This window comes from Ricinus communis, chromosome 3, assembly GCF_019578655.1.
Source record: "Ricinus communis isolate WT05 ecotype wild-type chromosome 3, ASM1957865v1, whole genome shotgun sequence".
Classification (NCBI taxonomy): Eukaryota; Viridiplantae; Streptophyta; class Magnoliopsida; order Malpighiales; family Euphorbiaceae; genus Ricinus; species Ricinus communis.
In genome coordinates this window covers 9,644,126-9,656,643 of record NC_063258.1, presented here as the reverse complement: position 1 = coordinate 9,656,643, position 12,518 = coordinate 9,644,126, and the positions used below count along the sequence as shown (strand labels likewise).

Sequence of the window (12,518 nt, the reverse complement as noted above, 5' to 3'; positions counted from 1 at the left end):
TAAGAAACAATACCAAGAATTAAAAAAAATAACTAAGGAAATTAAAGAAAAGAGTAGAATAACATACTAAAATAGAGTACTCAACAAGTTAAGGGAAGAAATTTACTTGATTTGCCGAAAAACACTTGAAAATTAAAGGAAAACTGGGAGAAGATATCTGACAATACGCGTGAAGAGAGAAAAGAGCTAAATGTTTTGAACCTGTGACATGTTGCAGCTTATAAAGGCGTTGATGTCAACACGTCCGTGTTCTATGTCGTGTTGACTGACATGGTTTAGTTCTAGGCTTTACTGAACAGTAAATGTAAGTCTCTGAAATGATGTTGAATTCTTGTCTTTCTCAACACGTTGTCAGTGCCCTCAACACGTGTGTGTTATGTGACACGAACGTGTTCACAGCTCGTGTCACTCTTAGTAAACGTACTGAAATCCAATTTTTCTCTCAACACAGTTTGATTGCCCACAACACGCTCGTGTTGATAAGCACGGGTGTGTTCACGGGGTGTGTTGAACTACCAAGGCCGTGCCGAAACCTAGAATTTACTTCTTAAGGGTGGCCAAAGTCATCTGCCTCTCCTCGGGTGTCAAGTTCACCGCTAGAATGACAGCCAACCTATTGTCCTCATCTAGATAGCCTAGTGGTTCCTCAAGTGATAGCCTCAATTTCTGCACACCTACCTTGCCAATCTCAATAAACTTATTAAATATTCTTGCTTGGTACATTAGCTAACAAAAATGCAAGCTGCTCTAACACACTCTCATTCGATAGCTCATGCTCATCCTCTGCTTGCAAGGCAACTTGTAAAGGATCATCAAGTAATATCTCCTGTAACTGTGTATCAATAACATCATCAAGTAAATCAATAGAAAACACAGTAACATCATGATCTAAGGACTGTCTCATAGAACTGTTCAAATGAAAAGTGACAGTTTCATCCCCTACCCTAAGTTCAAGCTCTCCATCACAAACATGTATAATAGCCCTAGATGTTGCAAGGAAACATCGAGCTAGAATCAAAGGTACATTACTCTCACCATCCATGTCCATGATCACAAAGTCAACAGGAGATATAAATTTTTCAATCTTAACAAGTACATACTCTATAATACCCCTAGGATGCTTAACAGTCCTATCAGCTAACTGTATGCTCATCCTAGTAGGTTTAGTCTCACTCAGCCCTAACTTGGTAAACAAACTGTACGACATAAAATTAATGCTAGCTCCTAAATCAGCTAAAGCATTGCTTGTCAAATCACCAATCACACAAGGGACAATAAAAATCTTAGGATTACGCTTCTTCTCTAGCAATTTATTCTTAAGTACAGCCGAACACTCCTCATTTAGGGTCACGATCACCAAGTTCTCTAACTTTTTCTTGTTGCTAAGGATCTTCTTTAAGAACTTCGCATACCTAGGCATCTGACGAAATAGCTTCAACAAAAGGTAAATTAATTCACAGTTGTTTAAACAAGTGAAGAAACTTATCGAACTACTGATCGACTTTCTCTTGTTTCAACCTGGCAGGATATGGGATCGGGTGCTGGTATTCCCTCAAAGGACTCTTCTTCTTACCCTCTACCTTCTCTGGCTCCATCACCTTGCTATCTCTATCTTTCCTACTCGAATCTACCTGCACAACATCATCATCACCAGGAATAGGAATAGAACTAGATAGTTCCTTACCTGATCGCAAAGTGATAGCTTTCACGTGGTCTCTCGGGTTGGACTCTATATTGCTAGGCAAAGTCCCCGACTGCCTCTCAGCCAACATCTTAGAAATCTGGCCTATTTGATTCTTCAAGTTCCGAATGGAGGCCTGTTGATTTCTAAGAGCTGCGTCCGTCTACTAAAATCTAGTCTTTGAATTAAACATAAACTTTATCATTAGCTCCTCTAAGTTAGGCTTTCTCTCTTGAGTTTGAGGAGACTGAGGTGGGAGAATAGATTGTTGTGGTTGCTGATGTAGTTATTGAAACCGTGGTGGCCCTTGGTTATTGTTGTTCCTCCATCTGAAGTTCGGATGATTTCTCCATCCTGGATTATAAGTGTTACTAAACGGGTTGTTTTGTTGTCTAGGCTGACTCCCCATATAGTCCACTTGTTCATGGTTAGATGAAGAAGAAGCAAACATACCTCCTGACATACAATTACTACTGAAATGTGAGCCACCGCAAAACTCACAACTTGCTTGAGCTGCTTGGACATGCCTCTGAAGTTAATCAATCTTCTTAGATAATAACTCCACTTGAGTCGCCAAGGCTGCAATGGCATCCAACTGGTGTACACTCCTTCAACGTCCCGTCCTGCTCCTAGTAGTGTGCCACTGGTAATTGTTTATGGCCATCTCCTCTATCAAGCTTTTGGGCTTGCTCTGGTGTCTTGCTACTCAAAAAACCACCTATAGCTGCATCTACCATCTGATTAGTAGCTAAATTCAAACCATTATAAAAAGTTTGTACCTATAACCAGATTGGTAGTCCATGGTGTGGGCAGCATCGCAATAGGTCCTTGTACCTCTCCCAAGTGTCGTACATCGACTCATTGTCAAACTGCACAAAAGAAGATATGTCATTTCTAAGTTTAGCAGTTTTAGAGGGAGGAAAGTACTTAAATAAAAAATTTTCTGCCAAAGATTCCCAAGTAATGATAGTGTTTGGAGGTAGTGACTGTAGCCGCCGCTTTTCCCTATCCCTCAAAGAAAATGGAAACAAGCGGAAATGAATTACATTGTCTGTTGTCCTAGTAATCTTGACGGTATCACAAATCTCCATAAAACTCGCTATATGCGCATTATGATCCTCATCTGGCAGGCCTCCAAACTGAACCGTTTGCTACACCATCTGAATCACATTAGGCTTTATTTCAAAATTATTGGCAGCGACAGCCGGTCTCGTGATGCATGTTCGCGTCCCCTCCAGCGATGGTCTCGCAAAATCATAGATCGTCCGATTTTTCTCATTGTTGTCAGTGGCGTCTGCCATCCCTACTGTAGTGTCTTTCGGTTCACTCATCTACGACTTTCCTGACTTGAATCTTTTCCTCCTCTATGTTCAACCACTTCTTCAACCGCATGAGGGATCGCTCTAGTTCATGTAGAGGGTCTATTGGATTATGATTCAGTCTTCTGGTCATACACTACCTGAAACAATGAACAACAAACAACATAAATGAATAAAAGAATAAAATCAAATGAAAACAAATAAAGAACAAAGAATAAATGGCTAAATTAACAAGAACACGCAGTTCATAATATTTCTCAAAATAGGTTCCCAGCAACGGTGCCTATAACTTGATGCGTGCTAAACACGACTAACAATCTACAGGCAAGTGCACTTATCGAATGTAATCTAGCTACGGCAAGTATCAATGTAGTATCCCACGGGAATGAGAAGCTACTACTACTACGTTATTCCTGTTATCTAATCGATCAAAAGGTGATGAAGATCATTAATTAAAAATGATTGAGAATGATGATGTGTGCTATCTGTGTTAGCTACAATTTAAGGCAGTGTACCTATCGATGCAGTCTAGCACTAATGGCGAGTATCAAGGTCGTATTCCTTGGGAAAGTGAAAGCCCATAGTTACTCCTTTGTTCTTTATTATATTAACCTAAAACTAGTGATGAATAATTTCTAAACTAACTAATAGCTACAAGCTAAATTCTAAGGGAGATGCAGGAGTAATTGATAACTAAAATAACCAAGATAAGAAAGCAAACCTAAAGGGAACCTAAACTAGTTGGCAATCAAACAAAAGATAAAGGATTGGTGAGTCTAATTATGCTACCCATGGATGAATTCTTAACTAAATTTGGTTTCTTTCTCGAGATAACCGAATTCCTAAATCCAATAACCTAAAGTTGGAATCTCTTCCTAACGATTGATTCTTAAATTAGCATTAAGCTTTAATCCGCCACTATTAAGCTTTATTAATTCTTAATCCGGCTAGTTAATTATCCTTATCTCTAAGCGATTATTAACCAGTTCTTGCTATTCAAGATTCCAATTGCCAAATGGACTTCTCAATCACACAAAGCAATCTAAACACACAATTCATAACGTTTCATGAACAATTCATTATCTTATTAATACTGAAAGCAAGAAGAATACAAAACTAACCCAAACAATATAACATTAAGCCAACATAGTAAAGAAATCCCAATGGATTTAATCAATCTAGCTAAACATATTCATTATCAAAACTGACAAGAATTCAATTACAACAATGAGTATAGGTAGAGAAAACCCGATTACACCCTTGGATGAGAGTAAACAGCCCCAATTCCTCTTGCTCGAATTGAATCGATTCTTATTCCTCTTGCTCAATTTGAAAATCAATCAACGAACCTCGCCCAATCTACAATCTTTGAAGGGAATCCCATTGAAACCTTGATCCAAGTCTCCTTTTCCCTTGGTTTCAGCTCAGAAAACCCTTAGAGAGAGAAATATTAGGGTTTGGGACGTTCTCCCCGCTCCTTCTCTTTCTTTCTTCTCTTTTTTCTTTTAATTAATTCCCCTTGTCGCCAGCCAACACAGCCATTTTTATGCCCGTGTTCCCAACACGGGCTGGTGTTTATGCCCCTGTTACTCTCTGTGGCCATGCTCCCTAAGAACTTCTTTTTCTTTGATGTTTGATGCATCCAACACGGCCGTGTTGGGAACACGGCCAGGGTTGAAACCAACACGGCCCTGTTGAGCTTCCTCATGCGCATATTTAGCTTGTTTCGGCAGCTTTTGACATCCAATTATGCTCTAATTCTTCCCTTTATCATTCTTTGACTTCTTTTGAACCTACTGCACACAAACAGATGCATAGGGTGAGTGTTGGGACCAATTCACATCCAAATATATATAAAATCAATCTTAAGAACCCCATTTAGATGTGTGTATTTTACGCACATCAAATGGAAATGAAAATTAGATTTTAACAAAAAGAATGAAAGTTTGAAAAAGACAATGAGATGAGTTAACCTAATTAGGGATTCCCTTTAGTTAGCCGGCTTAAAAAAATTAATTTATGAACTGATTGATTAAGAATTTCAATTTATGGATAATTTCTTAAATGAATTGGCCTTTCTCGAGTTAACCAATTCCTAATCCTAAAGATCTAAAGTTGGAATATCTTTGTTACAATTGATTTTAGAATAGCATTAATCTCTAAATTACCGGTAATAAGAATGTCTAGTTCTTATTCTAGTAAGTTATTACACTTATCTCTAAGATGCAAATCACCTAATCACACAAGCAATTGTCCAAACTCAATTGAATTTCTCAATTACAAAGTTCTCAAATTGATTCAACGATGAAAAAAGAAACAATCGATTTTATTATACTTGAATGCAAACTACAATCTTAAATCAACAACTCAATCAATTAAGCATAAAACAAGCCTAGCATAGCTAAAGATCACCCCGAGATGAGTTTAATAAGATCAGTTACGCATATTCAATGATTAAACTAATACAAAAATCAAATACAAAGTAAACAAGAATTAAAAAAGAACATGTACACCCTTTTCTCAAATGGTGGAAATGTTATCCCCTCTTGAATAACTCTAAATCCAATCTTTGTAGCTCTAGATCTCCTTCTTCTTTCTTTTGAATCTTCAAACCAATCCTCAAGAATAATTATTTGGATGATGTTCAAGTGGAATTCATCTCTATTTTCCTGTTCTTGATCGTTTGGAAGGTCGCTCTCAAAGTCTGTCTTGAATACCTTGAAATTCTCTCTCTCTAGAATCCCTTTTTCTCTTTCTTTTTCTTTTCTTTTCAATTAGGTTTCAGGATCTAACACGGCTTGGATTTGGGCCATGCTCACCACTACGACCTGGATCCATGCCGTGTTAAGCTAAGATTGTACATCTGGCCTTCTTTAGCATGGCTTGGATTTAGGTCGTGCTGCTCAGTATGGGCATACTCCTAGGCCGTGTCACTCTCAGAAACCATGTTCCAAATTGTTTCTTCTCGCCATGGGTAAAAAATTTCAGCATGCCCTCTGACTCTAACCGTGCTCCTCAGCACAGGCGTGTTGGCAGGCCATGTTGAACAGTCTAACCTGATTCATCCAAATAAGACTAAATCATCATATTAGACAGATATTAGAAAGAGAAACATAAAAGAAACAAATAAAATGAGAATATAAGTAGGATTTCAGATCCGATAAGCAAAAAAATCACAAGTTCTTTGGTCTCTTCCATATGGCTAAGCGTAAGGATCAAACTAAATTTATTTTAACACAGGGGTAGATACAGAACAGATAAGAAAGGAGGGTTGATATCCTTAATATTACACATGTTTGCATGCTTGATTTTAAGTTGTTCTTAGGGCAAATTATGTGTTTTTATATTAGAATCACCCTATTTTAGTTTCCTTTGTCTCTCAGGTCATAGGTACATCATTAAAGTTAGGGAGAAATAAGACCAAAATCGAGATATCATTCTTCGAATTATCGCGGATGAATCTTTTCGAGGAAAGAAGGAATAACAAGAATCGAGGCATACCCAAATATGGAAGAGACCAAATCACTTGTGATTTTTTACTTATCGGATCTGAAATCTTGCTTATATTCTCATTTTGTTTGTTTCTTTTGTGTCTCTCTTTCTAATCTCTGTCTAATATGATGGTTTGATCTTATTTGGCCACCATAAACAATAGTGTTGAGTGAAAGCGTGTGGAAGCGGCAATCATAGGCATCGATCTAATGCTTCAACGAATACGAAAAAAAATTAGTTGATTATGTATCCATGTCATATACTGAATGATTGCGGATGAATCTTTTGGAGGAAAGAAGGAACGACGAGAATCGAGAAACACTCAAATATTTTGATTCAAGATTTGCACCATTGGGATCTCCATCCTTCGTTGTTCCTCTAGGCACGAGGACTCTTAATGACACATGGTTTGGCATAAGGAATCATGAGAATACAATTGACAAGCTTGACCTATGGCATTAGGGCTTAGCTTGATAATCAAGTAGGACGAGACGTAAATTCACGTGCGCGTAAGGGAGAAATCATATTGTTTTCGATTAATCTATGCAGAATGCACGGGAATGCGAGAGAAAGAACCCATAACTTGATTTCCTAAAGGGGAAATCATGTCTTTTTATCAATCCAAGTATAATACAAGTGGGAATTCGAGTGTTATGATGTTTGGGATGCATATAATGAACTAATTTTGGTTGGAGTGTTATTAGGTAGGCCCACACAAATTTCCCCTTATTTTCATTAAGCTAGCTCATAAATTTAGGAATATGAGAGTTGTTGACTAGTCAACCGGTCTCTGGTTCTTGATCTGTCTTTAGTTTATTCATCTTTCATTATTTATTTATTCATATTTGGGTTCTAGTTTCTTCTTCGTATGGAATGAGGAATTTCGTACTATAAGAACCTCATGCAACCGAATACTTGAGGCCAAAGAACATATTATTTCAGTTTTCTACCTTGCAGGAAATCAAATTATAGGTTCTTTCAAAAACTTTATGGACTAATCAACACTCATGCTAGTGAGAATAGACTTATCCCTCACGTCATTCCAAGCATTAAGCATGATTTAAAACTATTAAAAGTTATTAATTCTTAATCCGGCGAGTAAATCAACCTTATCTCTAAGCGTTAATTGCCAGTTCTTACTATTCAATGTCCAGTTGTAACAAGCATTTCTCAATGTCAAGAAACAACCCACAAATAATTAATTCAACGTCTCAAATTAACTGAATCAAACTCTTATTACTAAATAGCAAGAAGATTGCAAGAATGACAATTACAAATCTAACAATTAAGCATAATCCATCAACAAAGGTGAACCCTAATGGGTTCAAAAGATCTAGCTACTCATGTTCATGATTAAAGCAATTAAGGAACAAAATAAGGAAAAGAAAATTAAAGGCATGTACACCCTTCTCTTTCAAGCTGAATGAGAAACCCTAAATTTGCAAATTTGAAATCTCAAACCCTAGTTGCCTCTTGAATGCTCCCAAAGTTTGTCTTGATCTTCAATTCGACGTTGGAACAAGTGAAATCCCTTCTTCAATTGATGAATTTAATCTCTCAAGGTCTACAATTGAGGTATAGGAAACAATTGATTAAGTGTGTGTCTTGGAATTGAGTCCAAAATTCGTGTCCTTTCCAAAAGAATTCAAAATTGCCTATGTAGTTGATTCAGCGTGGCCGGAGTCTAGGCTGTGATGATTCAGCACGGCCGAAGTCCAGGCAATGCTGAATCTGTGGAGTCTATTGTGCTAACTCCTTCCAAGCTGTGCCCAAGCCGGTGCTGATCCACCACAGGCTGTGTTGGAAGCTGTGGTGGCTTCGGAAGCCGTGCTGAAATGGCATAATTGGGGATAGCTTCTTGGCAATTCAGCATGGCCGGAGTCCAGGCCGTGCTCAACCCTCGGGGTGCTAGTTATCGCCCAATTTGATGGATTTTGGTCCGTAATCACACGTTTTTCCCTCGATTATTGATGGTGTCCTTCGAAAATGACCTGAAATGAGAATGGAAACAAAAGACAGGTGATTCTAGCATAAAACAGGATAATCATGCATAAAAATGTAAACAATCAGGCATGAAAACATGTGTAGTATGATGCTTATCATTAATCTACACACATTCTTCACATGCCATCCTTCTTTGGAACTAAAATTACTAGAACCGCACAAGGACTTAAGCTCTCACGCACATACCCTTTCTCCATTATCTCATCCACTTACCATCGAAGCTCCTTTGTCTCCTCGTGATTGCTTCAATAGGCTGGTCTATTTTGGTATGGCAGCCCTTAGCACGAAGTCGATTTGATGATCTATACCCCTTTCTGGTGGTAAACCGGTTGACATTTCTTTAGGGAAAACATCATCAAACTCTTGTAAAAGGTTAGCAGACATACTCGACAAAGGAAGATCAAGGTTAGCAGTGTTCAAATATAAATCCATATAAGTAACCGAAAACAGTACCCTATCAGTATGGACTACATGCCTAATCTCACCTTCCTTAGCCAACAAACTACCTTTTTTTAGTTTAGGTTGCACACTTGCTTGATTACCACTATCTTTACCATTCTTGGGTGGTTCAATAACACGCTTGGCATTTTCAATGTCAACCCTTTCTTTCTCTAATCTACTTTGGTCATCATATACTTCATTAGGAGAAAGAGGTGCCAATGTAACTTTTCTCCCTTCCTCCATAAAACTATAGCTATTAAGAAAGCCATCATGATGAGCTTTTCTATCAAATTGCCATGGTCTACCTAACAAGACATGGCATGCATGCATTGGCACTATATCACATAGCGCCTCACATGTGTATCTACCTCTTATGAAGGGTACAAAAGCCTGCTTATTCCCCTTAATCTCATCATAATTGTTAAGCCATAATAATCTATATGGTCTAGGATGAGGTATCAAGTTCAGTCCTAGTTTTTTAACCATTGTAACACTGGCAACATTAGTACAACTTCCACTATCAATGATAAGGATACAATTCTTACCTTATACATGGCACGTAGTGTGGAAAATATTGTCCCTTTGCTGCTGCATATCATCATCATCCTTCATTTACACACTGAGTGTACGCCTAAAAACCAAAAGATTAACCCTCATTGGCTCTTCAACACCATCATCACTGCAATCTCCTAATTATGGAATTTCATCCTCACTTTTGAATTCAATCTAGCCATGCTCTCTAAATACCATAGCTCGCCTATTTGGGCATTGGGAAGCAATGTGTCCATTTCCTAAGCATTTGGAACACTTAATGTCTCTGTTTCTATTTTTGTTCAATTCGGGTTTAGTTTGTTCTTTGGTGTCCAAACTCCCTTCTGCGTTGTTATCCTACAAAACATATTTGTTATCATCTTATTTACCTCCTTTCTAAGAGCTATTCCAATTCAGTTTAGAACTAGAACTACCTTTGAAGTCATTCTTTGCTGCCCATCTCAGTTTGAGTTGTTTTTCCACTTTGATGGCAATGTGCAGCATCTCATCAATCTCCACATAATGTTGTAACTCAATCCTATCAGTAAATTCTTTGTTTAACCCTTTAAGGAAACGTGCCATTATGGCTTCTCTATCCTCCACTAAGCCTAGCCTAGTCATCAACATCTCCATTTCCTTAAAGTAATCTTCAACACTCTTTGTACCTTGCCTTAAGTATTGAAGTCTTTGATGGAACTCCCTTTGGTAATGTAAAGGTACAAATCTTTTCTTTATAATATTCTTAAGAGCCACCCAACTGTTAATTGGCTCTTCCTTGTTTCTTCTCCTATTCATTACCATCTGATCATACCACATACTAGCATAGTCACTAACATGACTAACTACCAATCTCATCTACTTCTTATCCGAAAAATTATGACAATCAAAGATATATGATGGGTTATTTATGTTAGCTACAATCTAAGGCAGTGAACCTATCGATGCAGTCTAGCATTCATGGCAAGTATCAAGGTCATATTCGTCGGGAAAGTGAAAGCGCAGAGTTACTTCTCTGTTCTTTGTTATATTAACCTAAAAATGAATTATGAATAATTTCTAAACTAACTAATAGCTACAAGCTAAGTTCTAAGGGAGATGCAGGAATGAATGGATAAATGAAATAACTAAGACAAGAAAGCAAACCCAAAGGGAACCTAAACTAGTTGGCAATCAAACAAAAGATAAAGGATTGATGAGTCTAATTATGCTACCCGTGGATGAATTGTTAATTGAATTCGGCTTCTCTCTCGAGATAACTGAATTCCTAAACCTAATAACCTAAAGTTGGAATCTCTTCCTAACGATTGATTCTTAAATTAGCATTAAGCCTTAATCCGCCTCTATTAAGCTTCGTTAATTCTTAATCCGTCTAGTTAATTGTCCTTATCTCTAAGTGATTATTAACTAGTTCTTGCTATTCAAAATTCCAATTGCCAAATGGACTTCTCAATCATATAAAGCAATCTAAACACCATAATTCACAATGTCTCATGAATAATGCATTATCTTATTAATACTGAAAGCAAGAAGAATACAAAACTAACTCAAACAATCCAATAATATAATATTAAGCCAACATAGTAAAGAAATCCCAATGGATTTAATCAATCTAGCTAAACATGTTCATGTTTAAAATAATCTAGGAAATCAATTACAATGGAATAATAATGAAAATAAAACATGTAAACCCTTTTCTCTCGAATTGGATGAACAGCTCCAAATCTGGATCTGCACTACGATTAATCTCCCAAATTGCCTCTTGAATTGCTCTACTACTGTTTTGCACTTGGAAGCTTGCAATTTCGGGATTCTTCCTCTCTGCACCTCTCTCCCGAACTCAGCACTATGCAAAATCCAAACGAGCCACTAGGGCTCTCTCTCACCACTTCTTACTTTGCTAACCTTAAACAAAACAGTTTTCCTTATATAATTATCTCAGCACGGCTGCGTGCTGGTCAGCACGGTTGGAGTCCAGGCCGTGCTGAACATTCGGATCTCACCAATTTGGGTTTCCTCATGGCCGTGCCCCCGCTGGTCCTAAGCCACCACAGGTCATGCTGGAGGCCGCGGTGGCTACAGAAGCCGTGCCCAAAATGCCATTTTTGAAGACCAAAAGCTCATGGTTGGTCACGGCCAGAGTCCAAGTCATGGTGGTCAGCACGGCCTTAACCTAGGTCGTGCTCAATATATTCACTGCGAGCTCTTGTCCGATCTTTGATGAATTCCCGTCCGTTTTCACATGTATTGATCTATAATTGCTCAAATACTGATGATGGTCCTATAAATTCTCCTGAAATGCAAAAGAACACAAAACACGGGTGATGTTGGGATAAAAGCACAATAATTGCTAAGAAAATACGCAATAATATGCAAGGAAATATGTGTAAAACTATGCATATCAATATAATCAACCCCTTTTCCTACTCTAAATAGGCTTCGGGGTTAGATTTACCTACAAAGCTGGGTATCATAAGTTTGATATATCCAGGTTTTGGTCAATATCATCATTACCATAATTAAAATGACTAACCACCATAATTGCCGCCACCTCTACCCGAGTTAGGATTTTGCCTAGCTCCTATACCCACACTATAATTTAAATTAAATCCACCTCTACTAGCTCTTATGAATTCAAGATTATCATGATCCTCATAAAGTTGATCATAATATCTATCATGATACAACAAAGAGAAGAACTACAGATGATTCTTTAAGCTTTCAAGGAGGTCCAATGACAAGATCCAAGTCCAAAAGGATGCAAGAAGCTTTGTTAGGATTAATTAAAGTTACTTGGAGTGTTCAAACAAAATAAGGCTTAGCCCAAGGTTTAGGATTGCAAAAAGGGACCAAAATCATCAATTTAGTGCAATACGTTTGGACTGAACTCAAAGGTAAAATATAATTCATTGGAAGCCTTTTAATTTTCATTTTCATTAGGTTTTCTTAAGCTAGGGTAGGATTAGTTGTCATTTAGAGTTATCAATAAATGCACATGATTAGCTATAATTTGGAGTTACAAAGTGGATGCACATGATTAGTTATCATTTGGG

At 37.7% G+C, this 12,518-nt stretch overlaps 2 protein-coding genes and 1 non-coding gene across 3 annotated transcripts; 1 reads left to right on the top strand and 2 right to left on the bottom strand.

Moving 5' to 3' along the window:
- Nucleotides 1-700: 700 nt before the first annotated feature.
- On the bottom strand, nt 701-1,772 carry LOC125369530. The gene is made up of 2 exons (XM_048372299.1): nt 1,581-1,772; nt 701-1,432 (listed from the first exon to the last, which is right to left on the bottom strand). Exons 1-2 carry the CDS (start codon nt 1,770-1,772, stop codon nt 701-703), a joined length of 924 nt encoding a protein of 307 aa, XP_048228256.1.
- Nucleotides 1,773-2,476: 704 nt separating this feature from the next.
- On the top strand, nt 2,477-2,583 carry LOC112534212. Its single transcript, XR_003078513.1, has one exon. It is a non-coding gene; the product is annotated as a small nucleolar RNA R71 (small nucleolar RNA).
- Nucleotides 2,584-8,754: 6,171 nt separating this feature from the next.
- On the bottom strand, nt 8,755-9,423 carry LOC125369529. The gene has a single exon (XM_048372298.1). The coding sequence runs from the start codon at nt 9,421-9,423 to the stop codon at nt 8,755-8,757; it is 669 nt and encodes a 222-aa protein (XP_048228255.1).
- Nucleotides 9,424-12,518: the final 3,095 nt, after the last annotated feature.